The following is a 19452-nucleotide window of genomic DNA, read 5'->3' on the forward strand; positions in this document are numbered from 1 at the left end:
ACCCAGGAAAATCTTCTCAAAAGTTGGGGGTCGTCTTATACGCTCAGTTGTCTTATACGCCGGAATATGCTGTATTTTGTTGGGCCAGCTTGCTACAGCATAGGAGTATGCAATCCTTTGAGTCACTAACACTCAGAGGTGTTTATCACAGTGCTTAACCTGGGGAGAATATTATCTCCTGTCCTCCTTTTTTCTCTCTGTCAGGACAGGTGATGGAAAAGCATGAGGGAGTGGGGAGAGGAAGATTTACCTTACTTTGTCAGGCTGCCTCCTTGCAACAGCAGGACTGAGGTTGACTTTAGGGGAACTTGCTTTAAGGGATTTTTTTAAAGTGTTAGGGCAGCCCCAAGAATTCACCCATCTTCTCAACACCCAAGTAGATCCATCTACCTGGGGGAAAGGTTTTTTTGCACTCAGTGGGACTTACTTCTGAGTAGAAGTGTCTAAGCTTGTTGTCAGTAAGTACCACAGGCTGGATTTGCCTGTGTGAATGAGCCAAAGGGGTGGCAGTTGAACTCAGCAACTGAAAGTGAAAAAGGGACCTGGCTGGAACTCAGCTTCCAAAACATTCCCAGTCCTCACAGTGTCTGGGCATGCTCATTGCCACTGCCTCAGATTTGCTGAGCTACTCCAGTTTGCCTTCCCATAAATATGCCTTCTTGCAAGCCTTTGAATTCCATCTGGCAGGATGGGGACTTGCTATATTTTAAAGCAGAGGTGGGTGTCAGGGGGACTCCCTACAGAGAGCCTCCCTCCATCATCCTGACCAGCACTTCGCCCAGCGAGAGCGGTAGCAGAGGGTCAGGCGGGGGGGGGGAATGAAGGGGGAAGCGGAATGGAGGGAAGGCTCAGTGAGGTATCAGAGCCCCTGCACTGCCCAAGCCAACTAGTGGATGAAGGAAGGCTCAGCGATGTATCAGAGCACCAGCACCGCACTAGCCCACAGCTGGAGGAGGGAGCACAGCCGCTTCTGGCGCCCGAATTGAGGCAAGCGCCCAAACGTAGGGTGAGAAGGCGGCGTTTTGGGGTGCCCAAGCTATTATGTTGGCCCCGAAGCAGACAGGCGCCATTGCCAGATTCTGCGAGTGACTAGGAGGTCATGTTTTCTGCTATCTCTGCACTGTAAATAGTATGCACAATAAAATCCTTAAAAGACAGAACGGACTGGAGTGTCTTTACTCGGGAGTAGCCGCAACAACCCCCTGACAGTGGGGAACCTCAGGCCTGGGTGCTGAATGTGGCCCCCAGACCTCTCTATCTGGCCCCAGGCCACATCCCTCATTAGCCCTGCTTCATACCTCAAGTGTTTTTGTCTGGCTGGAATGTGTCCTTGAACTCTGAACATGCCTCTTGCTTGTCTAGATCAGGGGTCCCCAGACTACGGCCCAGGGGCCACATACGGTCCCCGAGGCTCTTTTATGCGGCCCCCAGGGACCCCCGCTGCCGCCGCCCACTCTTACCGGCGCGGTGCGGCGTGGCTGCCAACTTCCGACCCAGAAAGGCGATGGAAATACCTTGTGCACACGTGCAAGCGTCCTTTCCGGTGTACTTCCAGGTCGGAGGAGGCTTCTGCACATGCGCACAAGCTATTTCTGGCGCTTTCCAGGTCAGGAATGTGCCAGAAATAGCATTTGTGCATGGGCGCGCACAGCCGCGCGCTCCTGCGCCCCCGCGCTGCTCCCCCACCCTCCGGCCCACCACGCAATCGGCGTGGCGGGCATCTGGCCCAAAACCGGGTAAGTTTGGGGACCCCTGGTCTATATAGTGGACAGGGTGGTGCATGTATGTGGAATTGTACTACACAAAACTATATGTATCTGAAGAAGTGTGCATGCACACGAAAGCTTATACCAAAACAAACTTAGTTGGCCTATGAGGTGCTACTGGACAACTCCCCCCCCCCCAACTGCATCAGACCAACACGGCTACCTACCTGAATACACAAAACTATATTATACTTTTGCCTCTGGCCCTGCCCACCACTGGCACATGGTTTCGAGAAGGTTGCCCAGAGGGAAATGAGGCCCCTGGGTGAAATATGTCCTCCAGCCCTATTTTAAAGCAAGTTTTGTTACATCCGCTTACCAGCGTACACGCGGAAGTGCTTTGTGGACTCATACAGGCTTCTTTCTATCCTGGATTATTTATTTTAGCCAATTCAGTTTAACAAGCGGTCTGTGTTTTCTTTTTAACACAAAGGGTTGTTAATCATACTCGGGGGGGGGGGTAGAGGCATTGAAATTAATGGGCATGGATTTACTCTGTGTAGAACTATGATGACTAACAAACCAAGATGAATAGCTGTCCACATTTGGGGGGGGGGGGACGACACACACCAAAAAGCAATAATATTGGGGAAACGGCCTCTTGAAATTGCTCTCTTCCACATTATTAAAGGTAGTTTGAAGTGCATTAAATGCTGAGATGCATTCCAAAAATTCCCATTGAGTAGGTAATTCAAATATAGCACCCTTTCCCCCCCCCTGTATTTTTTGCTACCAGAGAACACTATTATATTGCACAGCAATAGCTCAAATCAATTTTCTCATCCCAGTCCAAGTTGTTATTATGAAATCTGTTATGTACTGAGCTGAATCCTAGAACAATAGGATTCAGAATCAGCGGGAGCTACCCAATCCAACTCCAGGTGGAAGTGAATCCGCAACCTGATTGGCCTGCTGGAGCAGCCAATCAGGCGGCTGGCAGAAGTGAATCTGCTACCTGATTGGCCTGTAGGAGCAGCCAATCAGGCTGCAGGCAGAAGTCAATCCACAATATAATTGGCCCACAGGTGTAGCCCTGAAGTAGCCAATCACGCAAGGCCCATTGTGTAAATAATGTATATAAGCAGATGGTTTTGGGGAAAGAGCCATTCGTCTTCTCTTCTTCTCCTTGATGAATATGAGCTGAATAAAGAGCATGAAATTCACTCTCGACTCCGAGTATATTTCACTGGCGACGAGGATGGGATCCTGCTGAGCTGACCGCCACCACGCACTGCACCGCAGCACCGCCACCTGCTGCACCGCTGCATCGCACCGTGCATCCAGGCTTCAGGTCCAGGACCCAAGGAACCCAGAATGGCAACCGACAGCAGCTTCTTGCCATTCAAACCAGCATCAGGAGACTGGGAAGGGTACGCCGCCCGTTTCAACTTCCTCCTGCAAGCGAAAGAAGTCACCAACGATGCCATGAAGAGGGCGACATTCTTCAGCGTCTGTGGAGAGGAGACGTTTGAAATCGCCCGGGCTCTCCTTGCACCTAGAGATGTCGCTACCGTCTCTTACAAAACAATAATGGAACGGCTGAAGGAGCACTTTTCACCACAGCCCTCGGTGGTAGCTTGCCGAAATGCCTTCTACGCAAAGCAGCAAGCCCCGGGGGAAACCATAACTGGGTTTGTGACCTCCCTCCGCCAAGCCGCCCGGTTATGCAACTTCTCAGAGTTGGAGAACATGCTTCGTGACCGCCTCGTCGGTGGCCTGAGGGACGAGATGTTGCAACGACGCCTCTACGCCAAAAAAGACCTCACGTTCCAGATTGCTCTGGAGGAAGCCCTGGCAACCGAAGCCGCCGATAGGTCAACGCAAGAGGTACGACCGGCCCCGCCATCCCAACCGAGGGTCTACCACGAAGACCTCACCGACGAATCCGAATCTGACAGGGAGGAAGTACACCGAGTACAGCGGCGCACTCAAGCAGCACACACACCACAGCAGCCTCGACGAGAAGGAGGGAACTGTGCAAGCTGCGGGGAGAACCACGAGAGGAGGACCTGTCGTTTCCGCAACGCAGAGTGCAGGCAGTGCAGAAAATTGGGACACATCGCCCGTGTGTGTCGGGCTCGACTCACCCGTCGACAAGCATCAGATGACCGACCCAGGAGCCCCAGGTCACACGGCACCATGCACCAAGGCAACTCGACGGAGATCACGGACTACCAGGTATTCCAGTTGCCCCATCCCAGCACAGAGAAAATTTATATAGAGGTACAGATAGAGGGAGCCCCATGCCGCATGGAGCTGGACACGGGTTCAACTCTATCCATAATCTCGGCCCGAACATTAAGGGAACTGTGCCCTAATGGGGGTCCCAAACTAAGGCCGGCCCCATTCACCCTCCGGGACTTTCAGAAACGTAAGGTCCCTACAATGGGGGTGGGGACCTTCAGGGTGCAATATCGAGGGCGAAAGCAACAATTGGACTTGCTGGTAGTTAAGGGCCCCTACGTTAGCTTACTGGGACTGGCATGGTTTGGACCTCTGGGGCTAGCCGTTACCGGGGTGAACCGCACTAGCTTACAAGTGGACGTGGACGCCATATGCAAAGAGTTTCCAGGGGTTTTCGATGGGGCATTGGGACGATATACAGGACCCCCCATTGCCCTACAGCTAGACCCCGCTGTACGACCCATCAGGCACAAGGCCCGCCGGGTCCCGTTCGCCCTGAAACCCCGCATAGACGAGGAATTGGACCGGCTCGTGGAGCAAGGAGTGCTGGAGCCGGTGCCCAACGCCCCCTGGGAAACTCCAATTGTCACACCCGTCAAGCCTAACGGTTCGGTCCGCATCTGTGCAGACTACAAATGCACCATAAACAAGGCTCTCACGGCCCATGCATACCCAGTGCCAGTGGTCAGCCATGTCCTCGCCACCCTGGCTGGGTCAAAAATCTTTGGCAAACTGGACTTGGCCCAAGCGTATCAACAGTTGCCTGTGGACGAAGCCACAGCAGAGGCTCAGACGATTGTGACGCACAGAGGGGCATTCAGAGTAAAGCGGCTGCAATTTGGCGTTAGCGTGGCACCAGGCATATTCCAGAATCTAATGGACTCTCTCCTTAAAGGGATTCCTGGCGTCACCCCCTTCTTCGATGATGTACTGATCGCCGGGCCCACACCAGAGGAATTTGAGGACCGCCTCCGCTCCGTCCTGCACCGTTTCCAGACAGCGGGCCTCAAGGTGAAGCGGGAAAAGTGTTTACTGGGAGTGCCGCAGGTGGACTTTCTGGGATTTAAGGTGGACGCAGAAGGGGTCCATCCAACCGGTGACAAGGTACGGGCCATTTGTGAGGCCCCAGCGCCCAAGAGCAAGCCCGAACTTCAGTCATTCTTGGGACTATTGAACTTTTACCATGCCTTCCTTCCCCATAAGGCAGCGGTAGCGGAGCCCCTACACAGACTCCTAGATAAAAGGGCCCCTTGGGTGTGGGGCCAGCGACAAAGGGCCGCATTCCAGGCAGTCAAGGACTTGCTCGTCTCAAACTCGGTCTTGGCACACTTCGACGAGAGGCTGCCAGTGGTGCTGGCATGCGACGCCTCTCCCTATGGCATCGGCGCTGTCCTGGGACACCAACTCCCGGATGGAAGAGAGGTGCCGGTGGCATACTTCTCCCAGACGCTTGCTGCAGCCGAACGAAACTACTCACAGATTGACAAGGAGGGTCTGGCAATCGTGAAGGGCGTAAAAAAATTCCATGATTTCTTGTACGGGCGGCCCTTTACCATAGTGACTGACCACAAGCCGTTGCTTGGCCTGTTTGCCCCCGAGAACCAGACCCCCCAAGTGTTGTCTCCACGTGTCCTCAGGTGGTCAATTTTCCTTGCCGGCTACCAGTATGCACTAATCCACCGCCCTGGGAAGGCGATGGGCCACGCAGACGCACTCAGCAGGCTACCACTACCAGAAACAGGCCCCGACCCAGCGCCTGCGCAAGAGGTTATGACCCTGGAGCTGCTTCCCGACCGACCCATTCAGGCACAAGAAGTTGCGCACCATTCCACAAAAGATAGGGTCATCTCCCGGGTCCTGGACTGGGTGTGGCGAGGATGGCCCAGCAGCAGCCCCGGGCCAGAATTCGCTGGCTACACAAACCGCAAACATGAACTGTCGGCCCACAAGGGGTGCCTGTTATGGGGAAGCAGGGTTGTTGTTCCCCAGCCCCTCCGCAAAAGGGTCCTCACAGCCCTACACGAGACACACCCAGGGGTAGTGAGGATGAAGGCCCTTGCCAGGAGTTATGTGTGGTGGCCGGGGATTGACAGAGAGATAGAGGCCTGGGTCCAACACTGCCAGACCTGCCAAGAATCCCGCCCGGATCCCCCAAGGGCCCCAGTCCAGCCCTGGGAGTCCGCCCGACATCCATGGTCACGCTTGCACGTGGACTTCGCTGGCCCCTTCCAGGGAAAAACATTCTTCATAGTGGTGGATTCCTACACCAAATGGCTGGAGGTCGCACTGGTACCGTCCACTTCTACGGCGGCAGCCATCCGGGTACTACGTAAGCTGTTTGCAACCCACGGGCTCCCTGACACCCTCGTCTCGGACAATGGAACCGCATTCACGTCAGAGGAGTTCCAGACCTTCACAGCGCAGAACGCCATCCGCCACATCCGCTCAGCACCATTCCACCCTGCCACCAATGGCCAAGCGGAGCGCATGGTGCGGACCACCAAGGACAGCCTCCGCCGCATAACACAAGGGGACTGGGAATACCGCCTTGCCGCATTTCTTCTAGCACAGCACAGCACCCCAAGCACAACGACGGGCCGGAGCCCAGCTGAACTACTCATGGGCCGGCGCCTTGCAACTAGACTGGACCGACTTCACCCCGACAGAGCTCAGGATGAGGTAGTGGTGGGGAAAGGCAGGAACCCCCGGACATTTGTGGCCCAGGACCCAGTGTATGCAAAAAATTTTGGGGTAGGCCCAGCATGGGTACCCGCCACAGTCACCAAGGTGACCGGTCCCGTGTCGTACGAGGTACTAACGGAAGGGGGGCAATGTTGGCGCCGCCACTGCGACCAGCTACGGCGACGATTCCCAGGAGGAACCCGGGAGGAGAGCGGGACAGAGGGGTCCCAAGGGGACAGCAGGGCAGTGAGGCCTGTAGAGCGAGAGGGGTGGGCAGGGGAAGCAGAAGCAGTAGGCACAGAGGGGCGCCCCGAGGCTGGAAGGACACCGGAACCAGAGTCACAACCTAGTGGTTCAGTGGCGCCAGACCAGACAGCCCCGGCACAGCCAGCAGCCTCGGAACACGAGCCAGAACCAGAACCCCTGACCAAGGAACACCCCAGGCCACAACGCACACGGAGGCGGCCAGCAGACCTTGGGGACTACGAATGCAACTTCCCGGGCAGGACTGGAACTTACAGGGGAGGGGTGTTATGTACTGAGCTGAATCCTAGAACAATAGGATTCAGAATCAGCGGGAGCTACCCAATCCAACTCCAGGTGGAAGTGAATCCGCAACCTGATTGGCCTGCTGGAGCAGCCAATCAGGCGGCTGGCAGAAGTGAATCTGCTACCTGATTGGCCTGTAGGAGCAGCCAATCAGGCTGCAGGCAGAAGTCAATCCACAATATAATTGGCCCACAGGTGTAGCCCTGAAGTAGCCAATCACGCAAGGCCCATTGTGTAAATAATGTATATAAGCAGATGGTTTTGGGGAAAGAGCCATTCGTCTTCTCTTCTTCTCCTTGATGAATATGAGCTGAATAAAGAGCATGAAATTCACTCTCGACTCCGAGTATATTTCAAAATCTAAGCCACTTTAGTTTCTTAGATCATAAAACTCTAAGTTTTCTTGCAACTTGAAACAAAATTTTAAAACTGGAGAGGCTGGGTGATTAATATTTCCCATGTTGATAATTAACAGGATTTCCATCCAGAGTATTGTGTATGTTCTTGAGAACTCAGGAGACGATTTGGCTAAAATGACAATATCTGCAAAAATCAAGACAGAGCCATTTATTCAGAGAATTTCCTGAAGATAATCCTGCCAATTACTTTTTACGAGTAGGTGATGATTAATCATAACTTGTCTGGCTTTAAGCAGATAAATCCAGTTTCTTTAACAGAGAAAAATGGCTCCCCTTTATTACATACACAGCCCAACAAGACAACAAACAAGAATCCACCAACAGCATACGAATCAATATGGCTAACCTGATCCAAAAAGACCCACCCACCCCACTCACACATGAAAACAAAGTTCACCACAGCCAGTGACAAACAAACAACCACACCCTAGGCCAACCACCAAAGGAAAACAAGAGAATAGCAAAAAGAACCTGCACAAACGATGCGGACACAAAACCCCACACATACATTAAGTAAAATAGAAACATTGCCACCCCACCCAGCATGGCCCCCTCCACCTCTTTCCCCCTTTTCTTCCTAATGTAACACTAATGTCTCAACAAATGAAACTGACCTGCAGAAAATGTAACTTTCAAAAAGAGACATTGCACATACCTTTGTAAACCAATAAACCTTTAATAATAATAAAATAGTTTTTAAAAAACAGAGGAAAATGCTACATGTAAAACATCTAAAAGTAAATGTTGGGCAGGATATAGGAATCTGAACACTGTTTTGACATACCAAGTACTTTGTGCAAATGGAAGGACAGTAGATTGCATGAATTGTTCGTGGTTACTTTGTTTTGTTTCATGACAAGACAAAGGGCTATATTAATTTTCAGTGGTACTGTTGCATGTAACTTTGATGGCAGGACAGAGTTAATATTTTTCTTTGGTTCTGTGCAATACATTTAGAGGAGGCCCGTTAAAATTCATGGACATGACTAACAAGTCCATTGTTTTCATTGGGCCTACTCTGAGTGTAACTTACAGTGGTACCTCACAAGACGAATGCCCTGCAAGACAAATTTTTCGCAAGACGAATGCGTCTTGCGATCTGATGGTGACTCGCAAGACGAATTTGTTTTGCGAAAAATTCGTCTTGCGAATCGCGGTTTCCCATAGGACTGCATTGAAATTTAATTATTGCGTTCCTATGGGCAAAAAAAGAAATTTCAATGCATTCCTATGGGAAACCGCGATTCGCAAGACGAATTTTTCGCAAAAAGAATTGACTTGTGGAACGAATTAAATTAATCTTGTGAGGCACCACTGTAGTTGGATACAACTCCTTAAGTTCTAGCATTCATTTGCCACTGATTCTGTTCACCAGTACAAAGATGTCACCAATGTATCACCACCATATTAGCAGCTTGTTGGTGGGCTCTTTAAGGATGACTTATTTAAGTTTGCTCCTGGGCTTCTGCATGGCTCCATTTTATGCCAATTTGTTTTTGAGAAGCCTGAACAAGTCATAGTTAAGGAGCCCACCAACAAGCTGCTCATTTGTGGTGATGCATTTATGACATCCTTTGTCATCTGGACCACAAGCAACAAAAGTTTGGAACAATTTAAAAATGATACCAACCATCCATCCCACCATCAAATGTGCACTTAATAGAGTCATTACAAATCATATGGGACGTTCTTCTTGTCACATAAAAAACAAGATAGTCACAGATCTTTACAATCAACCCACTGATGCTCACATTCATTTAAAATGGAATTCCTCCAGGACACACACAAAAACATCATCTGCAGATTGAAATGTTTTTGCAATTTCAGTGAAAACTACCTCAGGACAACCTAAACCTTTATAGAACATTTCCTTAGAGGGTATCCTCCTTGTATCAACAACTGTTATATCTATCCTATCCATAGAAAAAACCCATTGACTGCTCTGTCTGAAGTGGGTGGTTTAAGCAATTGAAGGGACAGCCAGTTCAGACCCCATAAGCAGCATATATATGAAGTTAGGCAGTCTTGCCCCAGTGGCATCACTTTACACTTGCTTACATTGAATCACATTTGCCATTCACCTACTTTGGAAAGCTCCTTTTTGAGCCCCTCACAATCTTCTTTTGTTTTTACCATCCTGAACAATAAGCAAACTTGGCCACCTCATTACTGCTCCCCCCTGCCAATCCAGGTCATTTAACTGCAATTAAGGAAGCAGAGATCCCAATACTGAGCTCTTGGGGCAAATCCTTCCATTGTGAGAAATGTGCTTTTTGGTTTTTAACCTGTTACCAATCCATAAGAGGACCTGCTCCCTCATCTCATGACTGCTTTTAGCTTTTGAAAGCTTATTGAAAATTTAATAACACAACATATACTCCTGTCCATATCCTTGTTGACACTCTCAAAGAACTCCAAAAGGTTAGATAGGGCTTATCTTTTTGAAAAGCCTAGAATTTTGTCTCTCTTTGCTACTATTTGCCTCAGTTCCTCAGACTCCCTTCCTGAGAAAATTTGTTAAGACATGGAGGCTTGTAGGTGTTGTTGGACTACAACTCCCCTCATCCCTGACCATGCTGGCTTCGGCATATGGGAGTTGTGGTTCAAAACACCTGGACAAAACACCAGGTTGGGGAAGGTGGCTCTAGACCAGGCATCCCCAAACTGCGGCCCTCCAGATGTTTTGGCCTACAACTCCCATGATCCCTAGCTAACAGGACCAGTGGTTGGGGAAGATGGGAATTGTAGTCCAACACATCTGGAGGGCTGAAGTTTGGGAATGCCTGCTCTAGACCTACACAAACTAAGAACTGAAGTAATACTAGGGCAACCATCTCCTTAAGAAGCAAAATGGCTAACCAGCCTCAGTACATTAAACAGAATATCACCTGCAAAGCCAGCAGTTTGTAGTGTTTGTAGAATGCAAATTCCCTGGATGCCACATGAAGTATGTTAGGAAAGCAGCTACAGGCCTTAGTACACATTTGAGAAATTGTGTCAAAAGCAAATAAGGAGCAGGCAGCCACAATAAAAATAGCCACTTCTAAGTCAGAAACCACAAAGAACTTGTGGCTGAAATTCCCAACACATTTCAGCACATGTCTATTATCAGGCAAGCAAATATCAGTAGACAATAAATAAAATCAGTATGAAAGCAACAATCTAGAAAAGCCCAGAATAACATACCTTAAGCGTACCATCTGTGCACAAAATAAATAACTAGTGTGAAAATTAGAAACGTGCAATCCATAAATACCTTAACAACAATGTGAAGGTGGCATATGGAATACTTTTGGAAGGACTACCAACAGCAGTTTTATAAAATGATGAACCTTCTTCTCTTACACATATGTATATAGAGCTAATGCATTCTGTGACCCATGAGAACGGTGCAATAACTGAAACAGGGCAGCAGTGATGGGTGAAAACAGGTTGAAACTTTAATGACTACAGCAGGTAAGCAGGGTTGCTTGGCATGGCAGTAAGGCAAGGATTATTGCCTCATTCCAGTCAGTCCTTGCTGGTGGAATGGCAGAGCATGGCACCCCACCCTTATCCCATCCATGGTGATCACCCAGCATTGAACCCTGGTGTGGTGCAAGCCAGGCATCCAAGTTCTCACTGGGCAGCCAGGGTGCAAAATTCCAGCCAGGTAGCATGCCTTAGTCAACCCTTTCCTCAGGCCCCTTATGGGAGCCCCTTTACTATGCTGGCCTTGCCCTATGCCATTTTTGCCCCACAAAAGTACAGAATCATCTCAGCACCTAATGTAAGCAAAGCTTTATGTCACTGAGGGAAAGGCAGAAAAAACTCCCAACTGAGGGCCAACTCAAGTTGGGAAGGAAAAAACTTATTTCTGGCCTTGTAAAGCAGTGACCCTAGTAGTTAGTTCAGTGAGGCTCTAGCACCAAGAGCAGGTGGGTGGGAAGCTTGTAGGGCAAAATGGCCACGAATCCTCATGGGTGAGGCCTTTTAAGGCCTTGGCTCCTCTTGCATCTCCCGAAATCGTACAGGATGCCCAGCATCCTGCAAGATCTCACAAGAGTTGCGAAGAGATACAGCATTCCCCCCCCCCAACTGCTTTCTGGGCCCCATGCTGCTGGGCAAAGTCACCCTGCACACAAGTTGCCCTCAGAACAAGACTTAAAAGTCTAATGGTTTTGAATTACAATCCCTAGGACTGTTGTCAAGCCCACTACAGAATGAGATAGCTCTATAATTCAAGCTATGAAAAGGCCGACACACAACATTCAAACTAGCTGTGACTTTTCCAGTAGATTGTGTGTAAAATAATAGTTAAAATTGTGGAGTAAATTCAGACTCCAGAAGGATGAAAAGCCTGTTTAATGCTGGTTTAAAATATTGTTTAACTTTTTTTATATTAAAAAAATGTAAATACAACTGTGCAATTGACAAAGAAACTGAAATGTAAATAATGCAAAGTCTATCTGTATTTTGCTTGTCAATTTTTTACATACACACACAAATCAAGGGTTGTGTATAACGAAGTCATTGGACTAATGGAACGACTTCCAACTGCACAATGGAATTTTGTCTCCTGCTCCTTCCCTTTCCATATCTGCTCTAGTGTTTTCCCCAGGCATTCAGAGCTTTTGGGGGGATGCTGGGGGAGGAGAGAGGGGGAGGTTCTATTCCACATGTGGAAGTTGTTCCGTGAGCACAATAACCTCATCTACAAGATAAAAAAATTCCTTCCAGTAGCACCTTAGAGACAACAAAGTTTGTCATTGGTATGAGCTTTCATGCGCATGCACACTTCTTCAGATACCTGAAGAATCTGAAGAAGTGTGCATACACACGAAAGCTCATACCAATTGCAAACTTAGTTGGTCTCTAAGGTGCTACTAGAAGGAATTTTTTTATTCTGTTTTGATTACGGCAGAGCAACACAGCTACCTACTTGTAACTCATCTACAAGCACATCAGTGTACGACTATCTGCATTGAAAGGTTATTTGGAACAAATTTTACCACCTCTGCTTCCATTGAATTTGATCTTTATCTAGAAATAGCATAGAATTTTGTTCCCCACCCCCCCCCCCAAAAATAAGTCACTTTTAGTTTTTCAGGACATGCGAAAGCTCTAAATTTAATCTAAACACCAGTTTCTGAAAGGTGCAAAATGCTTTCAACACTTATCCATCTCAGACCCTTGGTGTACTGAGGGTTGTATTTCAAGAGTTGGCTGCCATCTCCCATGACAGTGAGATGGTTATTAGAGCAATGTGACACTGCTGCTTTGGTAACCTCTGAATTATGGAATCACTTGGGATGAGTGGATCTTGTGGGAAATTCCAGAATCGGCACAGGGAAAGGTAGCTTACTACAGAAAACATTCTCATTTCAGGGCTTCATTAAGAACATCATTAAATATTCCCATAGATATTTTTTTTTTGGAGGGGGGATAAGGAAGCAGCTACAATAAAGCATCTGAAACTCGGGACATGGCAATAACAGGTCTATTGCCCTGCCTATACGATAACAAAACAGGTAGCTTTTTCATTGCCAACCCTTTGCTTGGGGAAAGGTGCAAATGATTTGAAATGTGGCTAGAACTGGTGTGCATACAGGGAAGTAAGCTCCGTGGACATATATTAAATCAGGTATCTCCACTGGTCCATTATAATAAATTCATAACATCAGTAAAATATTAAATTTATTACTATCAAGAAATAGTCATGTGGTAGTTCGTCTAGTCTGAAATAGAATACTGTGAACTCAAAAGCTCACATCCTGCATTGTAAACATTAGTTTGTCCCAATAACTACAGCATTTTGCTCCCCAATATGACACTAGCAAATCTTAAAACACTTACTAGGAAGTAAACCCCATTGTGCATTGTGGGACTTATTTCTGAGTAGATAAACATAAGATTAAGCTGTCACTCCCATGTCAGTGGGTTTAGATTGAGACTGTAATAGATGCTAATCTAATGGAAAGTAAAATGATTCAAATATATAAGCAAAGTGTGCTATACACCCTTTCCTGGACTTTCAAATTTCAGATGAAGGAATAGTACCTTTGAGCTCCTTCCTACATAAAAGCTAGTATGTCAGCCGAATGCTAATCTCATACACGAATTGCTGCTGTAAATTTATTGCATCAGCATGATGATTCCATCCCTATAGTGCATTTTCAGTTATTATCACTGCTTCCGATTATTCTCAGGGGTAGCCAAAGGGGGCAAATGTATTGCTAACAATTCCATCTATTAACAGGAGCAGAAAAGGGTGCACTCTTCAATTAAATAGCCACACTTCAAATTATTACAATTTGACTGGTTTGCAATTATTTTGCAATTCAAGGATGTTTCCACTAATACCAACCTGCCTGTGTATTGAGATCTGCAGGGGAGGTCCCATTTGTGATCCCATTGCTGAGTGAGGTTCAAAGCATGGAGGTTACATGGGAGGGCCTTCTCTCCTCTGGCACCACACTTATGGAATTATGTCCCCTTCAAGGTGTTCCCAACTTCAACAATTTTTTGCCGATTAGTGAAGATGTACCTCTTTGTTTCAACCATTGGAGTGGGGTAAAGTACATTGTGGATAGAGAGTGTGCTTTACTTTATTCCTGATGATGGTGGGGTTTACTGGGCAATCTATTATTTACTCTGATTTCAGATATTGCTAATTATGCTTTTTAAGGTAAATAAATCTTCTGTCCTGGAACCTTTGGGTGTACATACATACATACATGTTTGTAAGTTAAAAACCAACCAACCCATAGATCAGAACAAAAAATTAAGCATTGTTGAAAACTTCCTTAATGTTCCCAATACTAGGTATATGTGAGCTGCATAGAACTTTTAGTGAGAAAAACTTATATTAGATCCTTTTCAGTTAAAAGTTTGGTCCCATGAAATTGACACACACAAATTAGATGAGGACTGTAGAGCACATGCCTGAAATAACTGGAGGCTGTCTAAGAACTTGGGTAAGATGGTTGTGTATTATGTATTCTTGTAAATTGTGTATTCTTGTAAATGAGTAAAAAGGCATTTCTTTTGATAGAACTTCACACTGGTCACTGCAACATTTTATAGTATTGTATTTTTTTTTTGCATTTATAGGGGTGTTGTTGTTACAATTCACTTTCTTTCAGCATAAATACTGTAAAAGAATATTCTTAACATACAAAGCCATCCAATTCACCCAGTATATGACAATATACTATCAAGCTATTACTGGTCCATATGCGTACATTAATGTATTTTGTAATGTATTTCTTTCAGACATCATTGTTCTCATCGCTTCAATAGCAGTTGTTTCTGCAAAAACTCAGGGTAACATTTTTGCAACATCAGCACTGAGAAGTCTTCGTTTCCTACAGATCCTTCGCATGGTGCGCATGGACCGAAGAGGAGGAACCTGGAAATTGTTAGGTTCAGTGGTTTATGCACATAGCAAGGTAAGGGCCTGTTCATATCCTTCACCTCTCTGAATTTCGTCAGTCATTCATGCATGTATTTCAGGGAATTTTTTTGTATGTAACTAATAAAGTAACTATAGAATATGGAAGAACAAATATTCCAATAAATGGTATTGGTACAGATAGGTTTTCAAAATGCTTGTTTTTAATACTCTTTTTTTATCCTATAGGAATTAATCACCGCCTGGTACATAGGATTTTTAGTATTGATTTTTTCATCTTTCCTCGTCTACCTGGTTGAAAAAGATACAAATGCTCAATTTTCTACATATGCAGATGCTCTGTGGTGGGGCACAGTAAGTACAGAATCCACTGACCTACATGATTTACACTATGCAATATTTAAAAACCATGGCCTGGCATGAAAGTGCTCCCTTGCAGGCTCATGGAAAGGAGATTGTAGCCACTGTGCTCTTGCCCAGCCATTCTGCGGCTAGGCAGAGTCATGGTTTGGCTTGGTGTATCATCCAGTCCAGGGCTTGTGATTTAACTCCCCCAAACAAACATGAGCTATAAACCATAGCACAGATCTTGATTACCACTCATTATTACTTTGTAAGTCAGGTTCAGATAGCATGCTTAGGCCAGCTGTGACTTAGTTCAGTGCAGCACAGAAGCAGAATGACCAGGAAGGAGCAATGAGGCAGGGAGCTCCTTTCCTGGAGCCTATGATTTCTCTCTAAGCCAAGCATCCCCAAACTGCGGCCCTCCAGATGTTTTGGCCTACAACTCCCATGATCCCTAGCTAACAGGACCAGTGGTCAGGGAAGATGGGAATTGTTGTCCAAAACATCTGGCGGGCCAAAGTTTGGGGATGCCTGCTCTAAGCCAAGCATAGGCAAACTCCAGCCCTCCAGATGTTTGGGACTACAATTCCCATCATCCATGACCACTGGTCCTGTTAGCTAGGGTGGGAATTGTAGTCCCAAAGATCTGGAGGGCTGGAGTTTGCCTATGCCTGCTGTCTAAGCCATGGTTTGGCTTAGCGTGATATGCAAACCAGTTCATAATCAGAGAAGACAGCCTTAAGTCATATTGGCAGCAACTGAATTATGTTGGTATTTGAAGCTTTGAAGCATATTAGTCCCACATGACAGAAAGATCTGTGGATAGAAATGATAAGTGTCCCTTTGGTATGGTTAATTAAGATTTAAGATTTCACTAATTAGAGTAGCTGTATTATAATAAGAAAGACACTCATCACTTAACCTCATTTGATTAATTTTTGGATTGTTTGGTTAATTAACAGTTATCCGTAGTGTACTGAAATAAATTTTGCTGCATTAAATAACATACCTAGGGAATTAAGAGCTTTTTGATATTATCCTAATTTGGATATACCAGTTCCAGACCTTTTCAAAGATGTGTCTGTTACTGAAGATCATAACAAAAGGAATTTTTAATTCTCTAGAAAGAAACTTAGGGCTAGCCAGAAAGAGAGAGATTTTGCTTATTACAGATCATAATTCTTTGTTTTGTCATAGCTGCCGAAAGCATTTATGCAAAATTAAGGTACATTTTGAAAACTGCTTTGCTGGTTGGTCTGTTTTTTTACAATCAAGCAGTATATAAATTTTATGAAATAAATAAAGATAAGCATGAGCTCTTGTTCACACAGCAAGGTAAATGATGAAGTTCTCAATAACAGAATTTACTTTTAAAATAATATTTATTTGTATTTGTAACAAATAGAGCAACCATCTCCTGAACTGTTTACTAGTTTATGTGGAACAAAGAAAACTCCACAAAACAATTTTTAAAAATCCAAAAGTAACCCTAACCCTAACCTTATTAAATTAAGTACTGTAAACTATATACTTTCAGGCCCTTTTGTTGCTCTATATTTTCTTCAAGTGCTTTGAGGCCTAGTGAAGATGAACAGAACCATACATACCACATGCATGCAAAAACAAAACTGAAACCTTTTTCTTTTCTGGTGACAACAGCACCTCCTAAAGGAAGAAATGTATCTTGTTCTTGCATTGGAGAGTTCAGTTTGTAACCTAGGACTTGCTTGTCCTCACAGAAATTAGAATAATCTGATACCATACATATTTTTTAGAAATGGTTTATAAAATATTTGAACCCCTTATCTTAAAATATTTTATTCATCATGTTAAAATAAAACATTCCATAATCTATTTTTTATTTTTCCTACCTATTTTCCCTATTTTTCAGTAAAAAACAAAAAAGGGGAAACCCGAGTTTTTTCCTGAAATTTTCTGGTTTTTTTCTAGGCCAGTGATGGCAAACCTATGACACGCGTGTCAGACGTGACACGCAGAGCCCTCACTGCTGGCATGCACCCCATCGGCCCATTCACGCTGCTGCCCCCCATTTGTTCTCCCGCTCCTCCTACAGCTTGTCTCCGCTGTGTTTTTAACCCTTTCTGTGCTGTTTTTTCTGGCGCTTTGGCAGACGATGATTGGGTGTAACAGCGTTCGTTTTTAACCAGTTCTGTGCTGTGTTTTTTGGCACTTTGCCAGACTATGTCGGTGCTGCGTGTTAGTTCCAGCGAAGGTATTATTCGTCATTTATTTCTATTCTCTTCCCCCCCAAAAGCGCAGCAGCTTTGGGTCACCCCCCCCAAAGCAAAGCAACTTTGGCACCCCCCCCCAAAAAAACCTCCAAAACTTTGGTCAGCAGCTCCCCCCAAAAAGTTCAACTCTGGGCACTTTGTGATAAGGGGTTTTTGGTTTGGTTTGCTTAAATAATTAGTTTTTGGTTTATTAAATACAGTTATATATTACAATTATACATTTTTGTTATTTAAACTAGAAATATCGCGAAATTATAGGTTTTTTCTTGAAGTGACACATCACCCGAGTTATGCTCGGTTTTTTGGTGAATTTTGACACACCAAGCTCAAAAGGTTGTCCATCACTGTTCTAGGCCTTCACATCTGCATATAAAGTTAAGATTGCTGTTGTGGAAAACTAGTTAGACTGGTTGAGGAAAACACTTTTTTTCATTACTATTGCTTGTTATTTATATTGCACCATCGGTGTACTTTGTGCTTCACAGAGAAATGTAAGCAAAGGCTCTGCCCTAAGGATGTTAGAACCTACATTAGGAGTTCACAATCTAAATGTCTTCTGAATTACACTATTACAGTGTTGAGGCAAAAACAAGTCCGCTGTTGAGAAGTAGACTTGTGAAGATGTGACATCTCTTTATCGCTCAAGAACCACCCTGCAGCAGGGCTCAAAGGAGGCAAGGAGTCTCCGATACACTTAAAAGGTGTAATGTCCTTGTCAGGGGGCTTCAGAACCTGTTGAGCGTGTGAAAGAACAGGCTGGATGCTGCTCAGAGAGAGAGAGAGAGAGAGAGAGAAGTGCTGCTGTTCTTTCTTTCTAAGGGCTTGCAATTATATAAAGATCTACAGGACCCATGGTATATCTCTCTGCTGCGGAGACTGTGAGCCAGCAGTGTCATTAAAGATAGATGACAGCTGGCGCTATCCTTTTCATAAGCTCCTCTTCTTTTCTTCAAATGTAGTTTGGAAACATCTCTCTATTCTCCAGTGTCTGGCAGTGATAGCAACCTGGATGAAGGCCAGATTATTCAGGTCCATTCCTGATAAAACAGGTTGATGCTGATTTGCTGAGGAAAGAACTTTGTAGAACTGGCAGGGCCATCAAGGAATGGAAATATATTTGTTAGTCCTCTGTTAACATTTCAGGTCTTTGCTATCCCTACATTTATTTTGGAAATATAATTTATTTTTATTAAGCCAATCAAGAGAGAAATTCATGGGACTTGGTTGTAAATATTGGGGGGGGGGGGTTAATTCAAAGCTATGAATTGATCCCTTTTTAACTTATGCAAAGCAGCAGTCAGTGAAAGAATCTGCATGCAGAAGCAAAAGAAGAGGTCTCAGATAGGACTGAAAGATAAAACTTTATCAATAGTAATTATAGTTTACAAAACAGTAAAATGACGGCCCTTCCTCAGGGACACAGCTATGGGCAATATCCAACTAAGTTCTTCTGCAAGTGCAAGGATTTTTGCTTTCAAAATAGAAGTCCCCTCTTCCTGCCCTTCCTGCCTAAGTCTGTTCAGGGGGTTCCCCTAACCCTCCAGACCAGACTTTATCCTGTGAAATAAATGGGGGGGCACTGGATGCACAGCAGCAGAGAAGGGGGAAAGTTCTATTGCACAAGCATAAGTCCTTGCACTGATGAAACAAGATAGAGTCCACCCTCTGGCTTGGACCTTTTTTACCAAACAAAGCAGCATTGGTTTGCAAATTTGCATATGGAACAGCAAGCAATCTGGTTGCCTAGGTGTGGCCATTCAAGCTCTGTGGAGATGTAAAGGTAAAGGTACCCCTGACCGGTAGGTCTAGTCGCAGACGACTCTGGGGTTGCAGCACTCATCTCACTTTACTGGTTGAGGGAG

The 19452-nt window shown here is 45.7% G+C and overlaps 1 protein-coding gene across 1 annotated transcript in view; it reads left to right on the forward strand.

Annotated features, from left to right (window-relative positions):
* Positions 1-19452, forward strand: part of KCNQ5 (potassium voltage-gated channel subfamily Q member 5) — a 276747-nt gene that overhangs the window by 223604 nt on the left and 33691 nt on the right. Inside the window, exons 4-5 of the mRNA XM_035109615.3 lie at positions 14855-15030; positions 15222-15347. Coding sequence (XP_034965506.1) covers positions 14855-15030; positions 15222-15347 — 302 coding nt within the window. The remainder of the gene's footprint in view (positions 1-14854; positions 15031-15221; positions 15348-19452) is intronic.

The sequence above is a fragment of the Zootoca vivipara genome, chromosome 3 (genome assembly GCF_965207765.1).
Source record: "Zootoca vivipara chromosome 3, rZooViv2.hap1.1, whole genome shotgun sequence".
In the NCBI taxonomy this organism is placed as follows: domain Eukaryota; kingdom Metazoa; phylum Chordata; class Lepidosauria; order Squamata; family Lacertidae; genus Zootoca; species Zootoca vivipara.